At 37.0% G+C, this 20085-nt stretch overlaps 1 protein-coding gene across 1 annotated transcript in view; it reads left to right on the top strand.

The window, feature by feature from the left end:
- LOC134841912 (vesicular glutamate transporter 1-like) overlaps positions 1-16053 on the top strand; it is a 73705-nt gene extending 57652 nt beyond the window's left edge. The window contains exons 5-12 of the mRNA XM_063857986.1: positions 10310-10434; positions 10509-10711; positions 10837-10923; positions 11624-11766; positions 12111-12260; positions 13196-13439; positions 15332-15459; positions 15569-16053. Of these exons, the coding sequence (XP_063714056.1) occupies positions 10310-10434; positions 10509-10711; positions 10837-10923; positions 11624-11766; positions 12111-12260; positions 13196-13439; positions 15332-15459; positions 15569-15886 (1398 nt within the window). The 3' untranslated portion in view covers positions 15887-16053. The remainder of the gene's footprint in view (positions 1-10309; positions 10435-10508; positions 10712-10836; positions 10924-11623; positions 11767-12110; positions 12261-13195; positions 13440-15331; positions 15460-15568) is intronic.
- The last annotated feature ends 4032 nt before the right edge of the window (positions 16054-20085 follow it).

Raw genomic sequence — 20085 nt, 5'->3', positions numbered from 1 at the left:
ATATTTGTTATTTAAGTTTACTTTAGGCTATTTATGCAAACAAACTGAAATTTTCAACCAATATTTAGTACACTTTACTGCATTGATGCTTAGATTTTATACAGTAATTTAAGTGTTCTTTCTTCTTCTTCCGTTTGACTTTTTCAAAGAAAGCTCATTGGCTGTCAGTTTAGTGTTTTATTGAAGCCATAAACTTAGTGCTTCGAATTTCAATACTTTTTCCAAATGTCGAGAGAAATCGTGACACAGCTTTTTCTTTTGATTTTCAACTCCACCTTGATTCTGTGCCAGTCGGTCATATTCTGATGTTTATCTAGAATCGGAATTAATCAACAGGCAATATTTACAAAAATATAAAAATAGATCCGACTTTATACAATAATCATTTGTTCTTTGGAGTGAGAAAGGTGTTGAAAACATAAGGAAATGCTTAAATTATCTCAACAAAAAAAAACTTCTTCGAGTCTGTCACTACCTTCTGTGTGCCCAGAACAGAGAGTTTAGACTTTTACCAAGCGCGCGTAGGAAACTGTACGTGACGAGCCCACAACCACGCTGGACTTCAAAGGCCACCGGAGCAAAGATATAACCTCTGTTAATAATTTCCGAGTATTAAGAGGTTTTTCTCTTTTCTGCTTCGGTAGCTGCTGAGAACTGGCAAGGGTTGTTAGAAATGTTGTTAAATTTCCCATTGTTAAATTTCCCATCTGTCGCGTCCAAGATAAGAGACATGCCTCTTTCCCATGGCATCAGAGTTAGTCCATCTGGTCTCTTGTTGTCTGATGTAGCAAGCCCTGGGGTTCTAAGACTGACGGGATGTTCGCAGAACCTAAAGCACGTTTAATTATATCGTTTATCATAGCATGACGCTGAATCCGGCCCGCACTTCTACACCACAAACGGTGGGCACCGAACATGTCAACTGGCTGACTGCATTTACAATTGAGGGGTCCACATATCGGCAGACCCAACCGCAGAGCTATGGAAATTCTTAGATGCACATCCGTCAACTTGAGACCAAGCGAACGACAAGGAAGCGCGTTAACCCAACCAGCCTGAAGTTTGCATTCTGCTGAGATGATACGTTGATTGCCTAGCTCAATTCTACTGCTATTTTTTTTCGCTGTTTTAGTAATAATTAGCTCTCGACGAAGTTTTTTTCTTGAATTTATTACGTAATTCAAATACCTTTCAATTTGGATACTTAGGGAAAATACAAATAGATATTTCACCTGCTATCTTTTTTTGTAATTTTTGTGGCGGAACGATTTCCCCATTGATCAAAATGTTGATTTGACTCATGCGCCCTTTTTATATTATATCTACGATGCTCACCGCGTAAGCCAGTTCTAATTTGCGGTCAAACTCAGTCCAACTTTAATTAAGACTAAGAAATGAGCTCAAAATTTTCAAGTTTATTAGCTTCAACAAAAATTTTCTTCCGGTTTCTATCAGAGAAAAACTACTTGAAAGTCGGGAAAATTAGGGTATTGCTGAAGCAACTTTCCCGCACTATAATAAATCAACGAATAATTCAAAAATTGATTCTGAAAGTCACTGCGATTTGCAACATACCATTGAAAACTTTGAATTAAACCTTCGTGAATCTTGTTGATAAGAAAGATTATCATTACATGCTTTGGCGAATGCTGAACAGCGAAAATTATCATCCTTTTTGACAGCCGACTAACTTGAGCAAAATTCTCTTTTTTTTCACATTGATATCTCAAAAAACAATAAAAAAACACCCCCTTTCAATACACCTGATCCCTGATCTTACTCGGTATTTTTCCTCAGACTGGCACACCAGATTTTTCCGTTTGACCGTTGAAAATAATCTGTGAAGACGAAACTACACAACCGACTGCGCAGTTCACGTTATTTGGAAAATATATTCAACAGCTAGCTGCATGTCACAAATTCAACAACAGAAGACCTAGAAAAAACAGAGAATTGAGAAACAATTTTTGACAAGAACATCATCGAAGAAAAAAGGAAGAAGAGAAAAGATCTGACAAAATGTACATGTCTTCATAAAAGAATAAATCTTTGCATTAATCAGTATATGTTTACTTGTACATTGATATTGATTTGTAACCCCGAGTTGAGCGAACAAATTTGCGTGTAACTACTCTGAGGAGAGCGAGTTTGAGAGCAAAACAAAACTTGTTTTTATAACAAAACCTCTAACATTTATCAGTTTTCTTAGCCGCTTTCCTTTCAGACTTGCTCTCCACCTAACCAAGGAAAACCAAGTTATTTTGAGCGCATCTGAGCAAAAAAGAAACCCGATTTGAAACGACGTGATCGCGACTTTTTGTTTTTCCGTAAACGGGATCTTCCATCTCATGTATTCATTTTGTTGAAAACTCCGAAAATCCCCTTTTCCAAAAGATAGTTATTTTTTGGCATTTAATCTTTTCGTAAAAAAAACAAAAAAAAATCATTTCCTGTTTCGAACTTTCCTGTTTGCATTTTTTTTCTACAATCTAATTAAACATCTGACGAACTTTTAATTTTGTTAAAAAAAGAGGAATGTTTTTTTTTTACAATAAAAGATGGTGAAGCAGTTGTTGAGCATGTTGTTTTGGTCTCTTTTGTCTTAATGTGAATTTAATTGTCCTTCCTTTGTCTCGTTTTAAATTGTGTTTGCGTGTAGATGCGTTTTCCTCTCGTTGTTTCTGGAAAGTTGTCGTCCCTTTGTATCCTTGTTTTGAGTGAAGCCTGTTAATTACCATAACAAGGAAACAACTACAAAAAAAATCATTTAATTTCGAGTTTACCAAAAAAAACAAAAACAAGTTTTTTCCCCTCAAAAACATTTAAATATTTTGGAAACAACAGCAAACATTTGAACAAAAATAAATTTAAAAAAAAACTGAAAAAAACATTCGACGTTTTTTTTTCTAACTTTAATTTGAAGTAAAACTGAATAAGAGGCAAAAAAAAACGTCCGAAACGGAACAAGCGCCGTCTTTATCTACGGCTTTCAACAACTATGGACGATACCAATACCAACAAATCGTCGACGTCGACAATAACTGCAAAAATTGCCTCCAGTAAATTCAGGCTGGCTAGAATTGAAATGAGCCGGTCTATGGAATTCTTACAGTCACAGATAGAAACCGGGACCCATATTAGTTCTTTGAAGACTTTGGCGCAGAAAACAGAAGACCGATTAGAACAAATGAAAGTGGTAGCAACCGAAGTGTTCGCAAATGGATCTTCGGAAGACAACGACGACGCTATGGAGATATGTGCATGTCTTTCATGACAACTTTTAGAGCTTACCGACAACGTCAACACTTTAAGCGAAGACTTAACTAGCTGCTCTGGTTCTAATACAATAAACGTTAAGACAAATGGACGCCTGTATCCGGTCGTCAAGGACACATATGCCGACATATGCCGAAAATCACTTCACTCAGCCCTGTAGCAACCGCGTGAACAATTCATCTGATGGAGAGCCATTTAAATTACAGAACGACACGCTACTTCACCAACACTCAACCACCGACGTACCGCAAATATCTTTGAACCACTCTGCAAACGAATCATTGTCTAGAGAGTTGACCTCTCTAACATCTCAGTCAAGGGAAGAAAGCTTGGAACAAAAAAAGGTCTTCAGGATATGAACAAACTATTCAACCAACGAATCAACTACTACTAACATCAGTACAAAAAGCATCGCCAGGCAATTTACATTTGAATCGAAGCCATGATGCGTTTCAGTTTTCAGCTCCAGCAGTCCGTGCAAATCTCCACGAAAAATTTTCATTGGAATCATCGTTTGCTTATTCCAATTGTCAGCAACCAGGAAACGTTATACAAACATCAACTTCAAAGGAAAATTATTTCCATTTAACTCATCCGAAAAATTTAGAGTAGTATACATCTCCCCCTACTGTCATACAAGCAAATCGGAACCCGTTTGCTCAAAATCACTCGGTTGAACAGTTTCAAAGAACTTTGCATTTGAACAACCAGGTAGTGGATGGTCATGGGGATAATAAAAAGCACCACATAGTGAATAGTCATGGGTATGATAAAAATCAATTAAACATTTTACATGCACATCATTGTCATGAACCGGTTTACAACAACCCGAAATCAACACACTGCGAACAGAATAGAGATTCGCTTAGAGAAAATGATTCAGAATACCTCATTCATCCTAACTACAACCAAACTCCACCGCATCTCCTAGTGCAAAGTCATCCATGCAACCAGATAATGGACAACCATGGCAGTAAACGAAGCAAAGCAAACAATATACAGCCACAACATAATTTTGATCAGGTTGTAAATTACCCAATTTCATCAAACAGTGAACAGAATAGAGATGCTTTTAGGGAAAACTATTCCTTATATACCAATAATGCTAACTACAACCAAACGCGGCCCATTCCAACGGTTCAAAACCATCCCTACAACCAGATAACGGATACTCATGTTGGTAACAGCTACCTAACAAACAATCTACATACACAACATCATCTTGATCAGGCTATAAATAACCCAATTTCATCAAGCAGTCAACAAAATAGAGATCCATTTGGAGAAAGTAATTCAAAATTTTTCAATTATCAGAACTAAAACCAAGCTCAACCCATTCAAACAATGCACAGCTCTGAAACTTACGCAAGTTTTTTACCCGGACAAGAAAAAATTGACTATAAGTTTTCTGTTAAACTTCCTCCAATTAAGCTACCTAACTATGACGGAGACCCGTTGGCTTACCACGACTGGACAAACATGTTCCAGGCTACTGTTGACAGGAATCATACAATTAGTGACACTCACCGGATGACTTATCTACAGGATTCGGTGTCAGGGAAAGCAAAAGCACTCATCAAAGGGTTTTCATGTAAACCTGCTTTTTACAAAGCCGCACTGAGGGACCTTCAAAATCATTTTGATGACTCAAACTATATTGTAAATGCCTTCATTCAGCAAATTGAAACGTGGCCGTCCTCAACTAGTAACAATCGTTCAGTTGTTCCATTTGCATCCTTTTTGAAACAGTTAGTTCGAACCTTCCAAATTTTGGGTTTTCAAGCAGACTTGCATTCTACAGCGTTACTCAAACTTATCAAAACTAAAGTTGCTGACAATTTACTTATGAAATGGACCGAATACGCTGTCCGTGAAAATGTTCAAAACAACAATGTACGATTGTTTCAGGAGTGGCTTGAAATACAAGCTAAAGTATTGGAAAGATTACAAGGTGAGCACTCGTTTCTGGGGACGTCAGCGGTCAAAGATCAAGAACTTAAGACACAAAATCAAACGTCTTTGGAAAGTAAGCAAAACACTAAAGTGGGGTCTGACATCAATACGACAACCAAATTCTAATATCCTTCCAAAAAAAGCTTCAATTGTTCGCAGGAACATTTTTTGGCTCATTGCCCCCGCTACCAGAGTTTAGCACCAGTTGAGAAATATAATTTGGTAAAACAGCATGAGCTCTGCATAAATTGCTTAAGTTCTCGTCATTCAAGAAAGAATTGTACTTCAGAGAGACGATGTCAGCAATGTAGAGAGTTCCATCATACTTCACTTCATGATCCATCTCGATTTACTAGCGAAAACAGTGCATCATATGCAGCAATCGTCTCAGGAAAAAACGAAGATGATAAAGAATTTACAACCGCAACCTCTAGCAGATACGGCCAGTCGCATAGCATTGACAAAAACACATACCATCAACAAAAACAAGCGGACAGTGAAATTCATTTTTTTTAAAATGGAGGGTTTACTGCTTCAGAGAAAGCAACATTTGAACGGTTACCCAACTTTTGGTTCGCACAATTACAGTTGATCCAAGTGTCGTTCGTCAATAAGGGTAAAGTGTGTGACACTTACGCTCTCATTGACCCTGGCAGCCAATTCACTTTAATGCTTGATCAAATTGCAGATTTCTTGGAAATCTCATCATCGGAAACAGCAAACATGTCTTTACAATATATAAACATCAACCATCAGATGCCGGTTGCAAAATTAGACAACATCGTTAATTTAACACCGAACATTTAAACGGGACAAACGTTTCCAATTCGTAATGTTTATAAAACGCCATTTTTGAATATACCTCCTGCAGATGTTGCTCATCTGAATGAAATCTGTCAGGGTTTCAAAGATTTTAGACACATAAAATTTCCCAATATTGCTGGCGGAAGAATTGGAGCGCTACTTGGCGTTAATACGTTCTCCTATACGTACCCCATTCAAGTATTTGAAGGAAATGATTGCCGACCACACGGAATACAAACTCGACTGGGCTGGACAATTGCAGGAGAATATCATCAAACAATTGCTCCCACGCGGAAGAATAAAGTGCGCAACAGACAAACTTCGCGATTTGTTTTCCACGTTACAAGAAAGTCAAATGAATCTGTTGAGCAACCATTGGACTACTTAATTCAGCAATTCTGGAAAATTGAAGAAACTGGAAAAAAAACAACAGAAAAGGAGTTTTGTACCGAAAACAATTTGGCGGCAATTCGGATCCTTGAAAACACAATACATCACACGGGAGAAAGGTATGAAATTGGTTTACCGTGGAAGAATGAGACTCAATTGCAGAATAACTACTACATAGCACGTAATCAACTAAAATCACTTGATCGCCGAATTGCTTAAAACAACGAACTACGAAATTTATACGAAGCAACCCTCGTAAATGACCTCGAAAAGAAACACGTGCGACCTGTAGAAATGAAAAGAATAAAATCCTCGCGAATTTGGTATCTACCACATCACCCACTACAAAACCCAAATAAACTAACAAAAATCAGAAGAGTAGCCAACGCCGCATCTCTTTTTAAAGGCCAATCACTTAACAACAATCTCCTCTCAGGTCCAGATCTACTTGCAAATCTGACAGGGATTCTGCTGAGCTTCCGCAAACATTCTATCGGTCTTCTTGCCGATTTTGAAGGGATGTTTATGCAAGTAAGTATTCGTGAAGAAAAAAGGCCAGCCTTGCGTTTTCTCTGGAATTATAACGGAAAAGTTCATCAGAATGAATACACGCGGTTAATATTTGCAGCCACATGTTCCCCATTCTGCGCTAATTATGCATTACAATAATGCGCTTTGGACAACAAAGACTCGTTTCCTCTGGCTTATGAAGCAATTTTAAACAGTTTTTATATGGATGACTACATTGCCTCAGTACCGACCGACGTTCGGTGAAGCACAATGCGTTTCAAGAGAAACCAGGGAGTCTTTAAAGCAAGATGGTTTTCTTCTCACCAATTTCTTATCTAGCAACAAGCTCGCCCTGCAGCATATTCCTTGCGAGGACCAAGACGAGATAAAAACTTCAACTCGTGTTCTTGGACAAAACTGGAAAATTAACAGTGATGAGTTTTTTGTTGATCCCCTTCAAAACTTTCCTACTCTGGCTGATAATTATACTCAACGGAAACTCTTCAGCTTATCGTCGTCTATTTTTGACCCTCTAGGAATTATAGCACCAGTAACAATTCGTTTGAAGGCTCTACTGCAGCAGATTTGGAGGCTACGTTTGAAATGGGATAATCAGATACCTAGTGACCATCAACACAAGCTATAGAAGTTCCTGGATTCTTTTCTCAGGATGGAAAGAATAACTTTGCCAAGAATTTTGTTTCCAAATCAAAGCAATAAATCGTGGAGTTTGGAAATACACGCATTTACTGACGCTTCACTCATCGGTATGGCCGCAGTCCTGTTCTTGCGAATGCATAATTTAGACGAAACAGTCATTGAATGTATGATTTTGATTGGCAAAAGCAAGGTTGCGCCTATTAAACAAGTGAGCGTACCAAAACTTGAATTAGAGGCTGGAGCACGTCTTTTGTCATTTGCATCCAAAGAACTTCATCTCAACAGAACAGACAGTCAGGTAGTACTTGATTGGATAAAATCAACGAAACAGCAGAAAATATTTGTGGCAAATCGACTGACTGAAAATTCAACAATGGATCATCAACTACAATGGCATCACATTCCAACTACTCTTAATCCTGCAGATCACGGTACTCGAGGTCTTGAACCCAGGGAAATTAATGAAAAATTGATTACACCTCCAGCCTTCTTGAAACAACCTAAGTATCTTTGGCACGATAATTCTTTGCTTGCAACAACTGTGGTTGCTGCGGGTTTTCAAAGACAGACCAAGCATAAAAAATTGTCTCTAAATGAGCCAATTTTTGACATTAGACAATTTTCTACCTGGAACAAGCTGATTTTGACTCTTACCACAGTCATGAGTTTCATTTCCAAACTACAAATTAGGAATTTCAACAGAAAAACCAATCAAAACCCATCCTCCAGTGATGAAAAGGAACAAATTTTATGCAACACTTCAGATGTTGAAAAAGCCAAGCTATACGCAATCAAAATTTGTCAGGCTCAGTCGTTTCCTAATACTATCAAAAAAATAGAAAACAGAAGCAAAATTGATAATAAAGACAAATTGGTTCAATTGAATCCCTTTTTGGATCAAAAGACAGTTCTAAGAGCTCGAGGTTGTCTTGAGTTTTCATCTTGTATGAAAGAAGATGCAAGGTTTCCGATAATATTGGATGCAAAAAATGCGATAACAAAATTGTACATTGAACATGCACACCATATTCGTGTACATCAAGGATCAGAGTTTGTCAAATCCTTCATACAGCAACGCTAATACATTATTGGTGTACGACTGGCTCTACGCAGTGTACGTTTTAAATGTTTCATATGCAGACGGTTCGATGCACAAAACCTCCAGACAAAAGTGGCACCCCTACCAAGCTCAACAATTCCACAGTTGAACACTCAGTACCCTTTCATCAGCACAGGAGTAGATTTCTTCGGGCCATTCTTCATTCAAAACAGAAAGAAAACAGTGAAACACTACGCTATCATACTTAACTGCCTGACAACTAGAGCAGCCCATTTGGAGTCTTGCCCAGATTTGAAAACTGATACCTTCCTTAATGCACTTGCCCGGTTTACAGCCAGAAGAGGGAGCCCTAAAACAATTTCCTGTGACAATGGAAAGACTTTTGTAGGAGCTGGTAATGAGCTAAAGAAATGCCTCAAAGAACTAGATAAGAACAAAACTGAAGCCAAGCTAGCAGTCAACGAAATTGAATGGGAATTCAAGCCGCCTTATTACCCTCATCTTGGCAGGTCCTGGGAGCGATTAATCCAAATCGCTAAACGCACAATTCTGATTATTCTTGGCTCTAAGAAGCTTACGCTTGATTTTTTCAATACCATTCTCACGGAAACAGAAACAATGTTAAATTCAAGACCTCTAACAAACGTTGCCGATAACACAGACAATGAGGAACCGCTCACCCCTAATCATTTTTTAATTCAAAGTCCTTTCAGCAACCTACCACCCGGAACTTTTGACGATCGATTAACACGATGTGGAAATTTGTAAACGAGAGATTTTCAGAAATGACAACGTGCACGTGGCAATTATTCTGTGATTGTATCACGTGCAGAAACAAGTGGACATTGTTTTAGAGAAGACGCCGGGACCAAGAATCCCAACAGCAGTGCTGTGAATCCCCAACAACAACAACAACAACAACTCCGTTTTGAAAATTGGTCTCAACAACAGCAACTACTCAACCATTTCTGGCGAAGACTACAAAAGGAATATTTACCGACCCTGTCGAAGCGAACAAAATGGAATTTTGCAGAAGAACCGCTGAAAAGGGGATATGTAGTCTGGATTTTCGGACGCCGCGAGGAATATGGCCTTTGGGACGAGTCACAGCTGAACATCCTGGACGAGATGGAACTACTCGAGTCGTGACCGTAAGGACGGCGTACGGAACCTTTGACCGCCCGGCTAGTGCACTCGCACGCGTTTTTTCGTTCGACTCGGAAAATACCTCGACTTGAACTCGACTCGGGGCCCGGGAGCATGTTGCTGAAGCAACTTTCCCGCACTATGATAAATCATCGAATAAGTCAAAAATTGATTCTGAAAGTCACTGCGATTTGTAACATACCCTTGAAAAGTATGAATTAAAACTTCGTGAATCTTGTTGATAAGAATTATTATCATTACATAGGGCTTTGCCCCGATGTCAGCAGTGTTTTTACAAAGTCAGTTAAAAATTGAAATCTCACGTTAAATTTCAAATCTAATTATTGTGATTCAATCTGCTGGAGAAATAACTAAAACGACAAAAAAGCGGAGAACGACCAGTAAAAACTGAACATTTAAGACATCAAAGTAACAGTCAGAGGTTTCCGTACTTTTAGCTTAGCTAGATGCTATCATTTTTTTTAGTTGATGTTTTCAATTTAATTTTAGGTACCAGAGAAATGGGCCCGTTTTTCGACATCAGAAGTTGGTTTGATGCACGCCTCATTTTTCTGGGGTTATCTTCTGACACAAGTTCCTGGTGGTATATTGGCGCAAACGTTTCGGCCAAACAAGTAATTTTAGTAAATCTTGAAATTAGAAGTTTTGCAGCTCAGAATAATCTTTACAAGTTTGCCATAATTTACAGAATATTTGCCACTGCATTGATTGGCACATCATTCTTGAATCTGCTAGTGCCAAGTGCTCTACAAATATCATCAGAGCTCGTCATGTTTATTCGATTTTTCCAAGGACTAGTTGAAGGGGGAACTTACCCTTCATGTCATGGAATTTGGAGCAAATGGGCACCTCCCTTAGAGAGAAGCCGACTGGCTACTATTGCATTTAGTGGTTCGTATCTTTTTGTTATGTTCAGTAAGACTGAACATTTTAAATAAGAGGCAGAGGTTCATTTAGTCTGACTTCACTTTTGCGTCAAAAAAATTTGATAGAATAGTGAATGAATTGTTTGGCAGGTTCTTATGGCGGTGTTGTACTCGGAATGGTCCTTAGTGGTTATTTGACTCAGTTCATTGGCTGGGCTGCACCCTTCTACTTTTACGGTAAGCATTTCGATTACAAAAGTCCAGACTATACAAACTAGCCGTTGCATTAGTACAGCATCTGCAGAATTCATATAAGTTACATAGTCAGATTAGTTATTCAAATATATTTTTGGTTAAAATGAGTTGAATCATTTATTAAAATGGGATGAAATTATTACATCAATAAAATCATCTAATTCAAATTGTACAGCCTCTAAATATAGGTCTTGTTTTTTTTCAGGAATAAGTTTTGAAATTTGTTCACGCTCTTGAACAACGTGACCGACTTCTAGTTTCACAAGTGGACTCTAATTTTCAGATTTCCATCGGTATAAAAATTTACCTACTGATCCAGTTTTCTAATGTTATCAAAACAAGCACAAATCATAAATTTTTTTTGACATTCAAAGAGGCATATATTTTATAGAGTCAAGTTTTTCAAACACAAGTTAGTTTTTTCTATTTCCTTGCGTTAATTTCTCTGTTCCAACCATCAGTTGGCTATGTTTTTTTTAAACCTAAGGCACAGCTTGCTTCAACTTACAATCCGTGGTTGTATTGAAAAAAAAAAGAATAAACAGAGGTTTAGAAGTAACAGATCTCAGAAGTAACTCGTATGCGTCTACAATCACTAGCAGCCACTAGCAACTACTAAGATTCGGTTGAAATAAAATGTTTAAAATAGACCCCTCTTTGTTTATTTTTTCTTCACTTGTAGCTTTGGTGGGTCTAATGTGGTCGGCTCTTTGGTGTGTTCTGAGCTCATCTACACCTGCTGGAAATAGATACATCAGCGAGACTGAGAAGTTATACATTGAGGATAAACTAGCCGAAGGAGGAGTGTACATCACTGGACCCAGGGTTAATTAATTTTTTCAACTTAGAAAAGACCAGCCAGTAGAATAGTTGTTGGCTAATTTAAAAATACAGATAAACAATGGAAAGAATCAGTACTCTGACTCATTTTTTTGCATTCGTCGTTGTCAGACAAGACAGAAAGAAAGAAATTTTTTCTCCATAAATATGAATATAATTCACATGACTACAGAATTTAAAAGAAAAACAGGAACTGAACGGCTTAACTAGCAGTAATTTTGGTGCAATTAACTTTAAACTAAAGAAAAAATGGGAAAGTTTTCATGCTTAATGGAATTTTACATTTTGAATTAAAATCATAGAGGAGTGCAACTACGTTCAATTTTCAGACAAAAAGAGTGCCATGGAAGGCGATCCTGACTTCTCCCCCTGTGTATGCAATCATAGTGGCCAACTTCTGCCGTAGCTGGACCTTCTACCTGCTAGTGCTGTCTCAAGCAGCCTATTTCTTCGAGGTGTTCCACTTCGAGATGTCTGCTGTAAGTCGATCAGTTATTTTTTATATGGCAGGGAAGAAACGAGACGCTGGTGCTCGTTTAGAACTATGGTTCCATTACAAACCCCATTAAGCATTATGGTGTCGTTACAAACTTCATTTTGAAATGTGGTCCACAAAATGCCTGTGATTCCAGGTAAACATCAGTCGCATAAACATTAAAACTGTCATCGGGCTATTGTTTCGTTGGCTGTTTAACTTCTGTGTTGCCAGTTAATTAAAACTTTTGACAATTGCTTTTTCGAAAACCTTTCAGAATATTCAATTCGGAAATACTACAAGTTTTCATTTCATGCACTTAGTAGATTTCATGTGGTCTGCCGGGGGAACACTTCTTAACAAGTTTTTCAACGGTAATCTAGCTCCGAGGTGGCGTTGCTGAAATTATCAATTTTTAGGTCTAAATCTCAAGCGAAGCTCAAATTGCGTTTTTCATTGGAAAATACTAGGCGGCGCAAGCATAAAAAACTACCAATCATAATTTAAGATTATGACCGTGCATTGACTTTGCGCTAACCGATTTAAACCAATAATGGTTTTTACTTTTTTACCCCAGACAATTGTTCATATAGCGGAGTCCCATTTGACCAGACGCTTCCTGAGTTGATGCTCGGATGTTCGAAGCATGGCACAGTCTAAATTTTTTCAAAGCTCTTTCTAGTTTTTTTTCTAGTTTCTCAAATGTTCGCCGTATTGATGCTTCTGTATGCAATAAGAAGCTTCGACTCCATGTAAATTATTGTGCAGCTACTGCTTAGTCGACAGAAGCCTGTTGATAGCGTTCATAATGCCTACTGGCCTTGTTGTCAACTTGTCAACGGTTTTTTAGAAGTCTGTCCTCTTCCCTGGAATTTAGTTTTTTTTTGTGAAGGTTTATCTAATTTTTATGGAATGAAATCATCTGACCGCCATTTATAGGTGGGTCTTCTGTCTGCACTGCCGCATCTGGTGATGACAATCATGGTTCCGCTAGGAGGGCAACTGGCTGACTTCATGAGAACCAAGAATGTCCTCTCGACCACCAATGTGAGGAAACTGATGAACTGCGGAGGCTTCGGAGGAGAGGCTTTCTTCCTCCTCATTCTAGCATTCACAGAGAGCACATCGGGTGCAATTGCGGCGTTGACACTTGCAGTAGGCTTCAGCGGATTCGCAATCTCTGGTGAGACATATACTTGCCGGTTGACAACATAGTGTTTCTTATCAGGAACGTTTTTTTTCACAGATACAGCCAGTTTTGGGTTGCTCGGTTTCAACCCTTATTTTTTGGCTGTTTACATAAGCGAAGCGTGGTGTATTATTACGAAAAAAAAAATTCCAACCTACGTCGCAAATAAAAGTGCTCATTTGGTGGCACTTTTGGTATATTTCAATTTAAGCATAGGCAATTTAATAGCATATGTTGTTGCTTTATTTTTGGCTAATGTTAGGTCCTGTTAGAAGAAAAACAGTTATTATTAAAATGATTGGGATTCGCTGTTTTGTTTTTTTTTGAGGCGCTTTGGAAAATTTTTGCAATTTCTCAGAATATTCTATTTTTCTTAAAAACTACTGGACTAATTTTCAAAAAAAAATGGGACCAATGGAGAAATCGGCTCCTCATCTATGTGCCTGTATTTTTTGCTAGTCTCTATTCATTTTACCCCACGCTCTACGGCCTTCGAAAGTTTCAGTAGGGTGATTTTTGACCTAATTGTTTTCATTTTTTTCATTTTCTCAGATATTAAAAGCACAAATCTGAGATGAAAGTTTTGATCAAAAGAATATATCATGGGGATCTTCGCTTCTCAAGCGGCTATTCCCCCATTTTTTGACATTTTGATTAATTCGAAGTTTTTTTTTTGATTTTTCTCAAAAACTACGCTGCGAAATTGGAGATTAACAGTTTAACCGAAAGCAAAAAAAACAGTCATGCGACTGTCCTCTGCGCAAGCGTCCATGCTTTACATTTTGATTATGGCATCAAAAAGCTCCAATTTTTGAAATTTTCCCGAAACTTTTTTTCTTCAAAAACTAACCTGCCAATTCTGAGGTTGATAGTTTATCAAACCAGCAGCCAATATTGACTTCGGAAAACTCCATTTTTGAACTTCTTGCCATTTTTTCAATTCATCACGTTTGTAGGGTTCAGTTTAAAATTTTGGGCGTGGAAATCTTCCTTGCATAAAAGGCTATTCCCATGCTTTAGTAGACAAAAGTTTATGCATTTGGGAAAAGTCAAATTTTGAAATCTTTTTCACTTGTTGCGAAAACCACCCAGAGAAATCTGAGAGAAACAATTTACTTGAAAAAGGTGTTAGTAGTTTTCTCCTTTAAATAAGCGGCTAATCCGCTACTTAAACAGAGAAATCACTAGGGTTTTGCGTGAAGTCCATTTTTTGAAATTTTTAAAAGTACGCTTTTTTGTATCAGTAAATGATTTTAAAAAATTAAAACAGGCGCATCCAGCAATAGCTGGGCCACTAGTTAAGCTCCAAGCAGCCGTAGCGCAGACGCCAGAACGTGAGACTCCAAATCAACAGGTCGGAGATTCAAATCCGGAACATTGAAATAGTTTTCGATGTCGAATTTGTGCTATATAGCATTGGCAATTTGATAGAATTTGTTGGTGGCTAGTGTTAGTAAAATTACAAGCGATCGTGGAGCAGATTTTAGGGCGCAATTCTCCTTCTCTCAGATAAAAAACGTTTTTCAAGTTGTATTTTTATTCTTTTCATTTTGCCTTTTCACTTTGTTTTGCCTGTTTAGACCTCTTTTTTGCATTTTCCTCGCTTGTGTTTGCGAAGAGCAGCTTCACCTGTGTCAAATTTGGGATAAATATAGCGTTCTGACTTTTGATTTTGGCAGAGAAATTATTTGGAGTTTCTCGAGAAATTTAAAATACTCTAGAACGATTATTACCTGCTTCAGCATGGGTATTGCCGAATTTTAGATCTACTCCAATTATCGAGCTGTTTTGTATTAACTGTTTCCAGTTAAGAGGCCTATATTTGCGATGGTTTTTCGCCGAAACGTTTAAAGCATGCAATCGAATTGCGCGTTTTGTTTTTGAAGGTTTCAATGTGAACCACCTGGACATTGCACCTCAGTATGCGTCTATTCTGATGGGATTCTCCAATGGGTTCGGAACCCTCTCTGGAATCATCGGACCTCTAGTAGTCGGTTGGATGACTCCAAACAAGGTCAGTTCCATCGCCTGTTTGTTCTGAAAAATGCTTTAAACTAGAAAATGTACGTGTTGTAAATGAGGGTCGTTTTCACCTCAAAATCAGACCCAGACTCAAATTTTAGACTCGCGAGGAATGGCAGCGTGTGTTCGTAGTGGCAGCATGTGTGCATATTTTGGGAGTTATTTTCTACGCAATCTTCGCATCGGGTGAGAAACAACCCTGGGCAGACGAGCGAGCCTCAAATGACGAGTACGGAGACCAGGCGCCATTCTACAACGCCAAAGGATATGGAACAGTCGGGATTCCGGTGGGGGAGAAACTCCAGGATGGGGGAGAAGGCAACATGGGAATGGGAGGGGGCTACGATGATTATCAGCAAGGGGGATATTATGACTCACGTAGCGAACATAATGGTGGATCGATGATGAACTATTCTTGACGCTCATAGAACAACGAATAATTTAATTTATAGTCACCACAACTGCATTCGAGTTATAGAAACGCGACATAGTTTTCTACAGATGGCTAAAAAGGATTTAAAAATGGCGGAAGTTTTTGATGGGCAAAAATCGAGTTTTAAATTGAGTGCCTCGAGATTAACTATGACAAGGCATGGATTTTCACTTTGAAAGATTTGTGAAAAATTGGAAAAAGGAATATAGTAATTGATTGAACATGAATGCAGAATTGATTCGTACAATAATTTAAATTCGTTAATTTTGGATAATCAACTTTGGCAATCGTATAATTTTTTACTTCTATATTCACTCAATGAATTGTGAAGTAAAGTTTTACAGCTCATCCACTAAAGTAATTCGATCAAAGCGCCTGCAGTTATAAACGTTAAAAATATTGAAAATTTATTTATTAGACTAATTTTTTAATTCCAGTTTTTATCAATATCGGGTAACTGAATATAATATTTCAATACGTAATATTTTCGTGTTCATATTTTATGTTTTATATGCGCAATTATTCATATCTTGTATATAATCCCCATTAATTTGTATATTCCAAGAACTATTTTCCGCAATAGTGAAATTCTGGTTTGAAAACCACGAATTTATTTATTCAATGATTAACTACCAGTCGGTGATAAAAACGATTTTTGAGTGTCAGAAAAAATCTTGATTTTCCTCAAATACGTTTAATTGTAATTTGCTCAGATTCACTTTGGGTTCAGGCCACTACAGTTTAAACTATCAAATCTATAGACTAAGGGTAATGAATATTTTACATTTCTTAGTTTCTACAAAAGTTCTTAGGAACCTGAGTTTGAATCCATTGTGCTAGAACTGTTTCTTATGCATCCTAAATTCTGAGTTCGTTTTCTGTTTAGATTCATCTTGTAGTTTTTGTTCGAACACTGCCGAGTAAGAAATGGGTAATTAATTGAGAAGAATTGTATTGAATGGCGTTGATTTGTTTATTTTGTCATCCTCCGTCTTTTGAATAAAATTGAAAAATTCAGTTTTTAAGCATAACGAATTTTAAGTAGCTGGAAAGGTCTGAATGCAGATTTTTTTACATGTTCAAAATAAATTAACGGAGTGAAAACACTTATGTAGGCAGTGTTGTTTTGTTCTACCATGAAGGTAGTGTGGAGTTGAAGCTTGAATTTGAAGACTTCCCTGCGGAAGGAAAACTTTTATTATGCATCCATTTTCTCAAATTGAGCTAATTCCAGCTGATAATTGTCAATTATATCAGATCTTGATATATGATATATCAATTATATATCAATGCCAGAGGAGATCTTGCTCGGCTTGCAAAATTTTTCGGTTCAATCGTTTTTACCTATCAATGTTTAAATTGCTCTTTTTATTTAAAAAAGAATGATTTTTCATGACTTCTCTTTCGTGTTAGTTCATGGATTACTGATATCTTTACCCCCACTTATGTTCATAGGTCACCTAAAACTTGAAATAATTTTTGTTATGGTGGAGGAATGCTATTGGAGCCATTCTTTCCTTGACTTTTCAATGAAGACAAAGTGCTTGGGTTATTTTGAGACCATTTGGGATTTTTCTGAATTGCATTTTTTTACTTTTACTTTTTTACCCTTCTGATTTTTAGCCAAGTGGTACGAATAGAAAAATTAGTCTTTTTGCGTTTCAACTATTCTTTTCTTGGTGAGTATTTGATAGACGTCTCGCTCTAGTATGCGACGAAACGATGGTTCGTATACATGAGATATCTAGAGTATTGCAACCGGAGTATTGCAGCCTAGAGTATTGCAATCTAGAGTATTGCAACGCGATTCATCACCATATTTAACAGGATTCATCTCCATGGCGTTATTGTTAACAGCATTTGTCTCCATGGCTGAACAGAATTGCTCGACAAAAATTTTTATCGAGTATATTTGCATCTGGATAACCCGCTGTGTTTACACAAGGATAGTAAGTCTAGTTTAGTTACGAGGTTCGCTTCTCAGCCCATTTTTTGCAAAAAAAGTGATCCTTTTTGTGGTAGTTTCGTTTTGTAGTTTTGGCAGATGGCTTAATATTCTCCAATTTATTCGACTAGTGGTAGGTTTCTGAAAGCGACAATTGTGTGTGACAGTAGACTTGAAAAAAATAAATGTCCGTGGTTCGATAGATGTGCTTTTTTCTTTAAAAACAACTACTTTTTTGCATTTCTCTGACCCTTTTAAAACCAATTCTTAGGCTGTTTTGCTTGTATTTGCGAAGTTAGGCTGCTCATCTGAGTCGAAAGTTTAACTTGGTTCTAGATTAACCATCTCCACTTTTGTTTAAATAAGTGATGCAGATTTTCAATTATACCGGTGTTGATAATTTTTGCTTTATTTCCAGCAGTCCTTCAATTTTTTTAGCGTATTTGATTTTCCACGGTTTGAATTTTGATTTTTTCGAAGTTCTGTCTTTTTCCTTTGTATAAGGATTGTGAAGTCCGCTACTGAACAGCAGAAGTCTAAAGGCGAATGGAATGGCTTTGTCTCAAAAGTGGACTTTAAGTTTCTCTTTCCTAATGGAATAAAACAATTTTATTGACATATTACGTTATATTCAAAGAGCGTACACGTGACAAACGTTTTTTTTTCTGAAATAACTTTTTTCTCTTGATTCTTGCGTTTTTTGACAATTTAATAAGCCTCTGTTGTCTTTGTTTTCATTTTTCATTGTTTATGTTCAGATTTCGGTTTATATTATTAGGTCAGGTCATACACCATGCTTTATTGTTCCGACCTTTGAAAATGGGGAGGAACTTTGTATTCGGTTGTGTTTTAGTTTTTTTTTTCATTAGTTTTCCACGCAAAATCAGCTACCAAAAATAATCATCGGATAGGATTGAGTGATATATCATATTAAAGCCCTTTCAGTCGTGATTCGGACGACGTTCAAAAATTTCAAAATTTTTTTTCCAGTGTCGAGAAAAACCGATTTGAAATTTTCTATTTCTGGTTTAATTTCGAGCCAATTAGTGTGCGGTCTAATCTCAAGCTAAGGAGTCATGTAGGCTTACAAAAGCTGATTTAAGCTCAGTTAAAGCTATGAAAACTTAGTTTTACTCACGTAAAGGTCAATTTTAGTTTTTTTAGCTCAATTTTGGGAATCAAAAACTTGAAAATTCAAAAAATTTCCGCAAAAATGTTTGAAGGCTTTTCAGATATATATTTTTTTCGTTTTTCTTCAAAAACTGTTTTTTCAATTGACTGATTTTATGCTTACTCTCAAATAAGTCTAACTTCTATTTTTTCGTTCAGATCTTTTTATCACAACCTGCAGAAAAAAAGACACTTTTGAAAGAAAACACTTTCGCATTTTTAAGGCAGGTCGGAACACTTGTGCTTTTTGCACAATAACCGGCTATCCTTGTTTCATGTTTATTCGTTGCTTTGATCATAAATTAGCTGAAAATCAATTTTTCAGCAGCTCAAATTTTTATGATAAATTTTTTGTCTCACCAAGCTTCTAACCTAATGTTGGCTTAGTTGCCACATGGTAAACATTTCATTGTTTTCTTAAAACCGAAATTTTTTCGTCATGCTTTCTTCAAATTGAATTTTACATTAAAGCAAATCGTGATAAAGAAATTGGAAGACAATTTTTCAACTTAGTGTTTTTCGTCAATATTTGTTAATTTTTATCACAATAGTAAGACAAATAGACGATGCTTTTTCTAACTTCTTTTTATATTGCAAGCATGGTAGTGAAATTAAAGAGTATAGTCCTAATTGTCTTTTCGCCGTCTTATATCTATTTTCTAATTGTGAACAACCTCGGAATAAATCAAGAAACTAATCCAAAAAGCACCGCATTTTCCACAAATTCGGATGAATACTTTTTTGAAGGTATATTATAATGTGGCGGATGCACTTGATCTGATCTAAATAAGCTGAGCAGCAAAAATTGTGTTGTCAACTTTGATTTGAATCCGGGTTTATGAGCAATCAGTCAGATTTTTTTAGTCGCTATTCAAACCAATACGCGACATGCGCAGAGAAGAGTTTTGTCCTATGCTTAGAGTCTCGCACACTAACCTCTAATCCACGAAATATTAATAGATACTATTAACCACTTAGTCACAAATAAAGCAGAGAACAGATGCTAAACAGTTTCCAATGCTACAGTGGAATTACCAAATAAGAAAACACTTTTAATATACACATTTAAA

This window comes from Symsagittifera roscoffensis, chromosome 1 (assembly GCF_963678635.1).
Source record: "Symsagittifera roscoffensis chromosome 1, txSymRosc1.1, whole genome shotgun sequence".
Lineage (NCBI taxonomy): Eukaryota > Metazoa > Xenacoelomorpha > Acoela > Convolutidae > Symsagittifera > Symsagittifera roscoffensis.
This window is presented reverse-complemented; position numbering and strand designations above follow the sequence as displayed.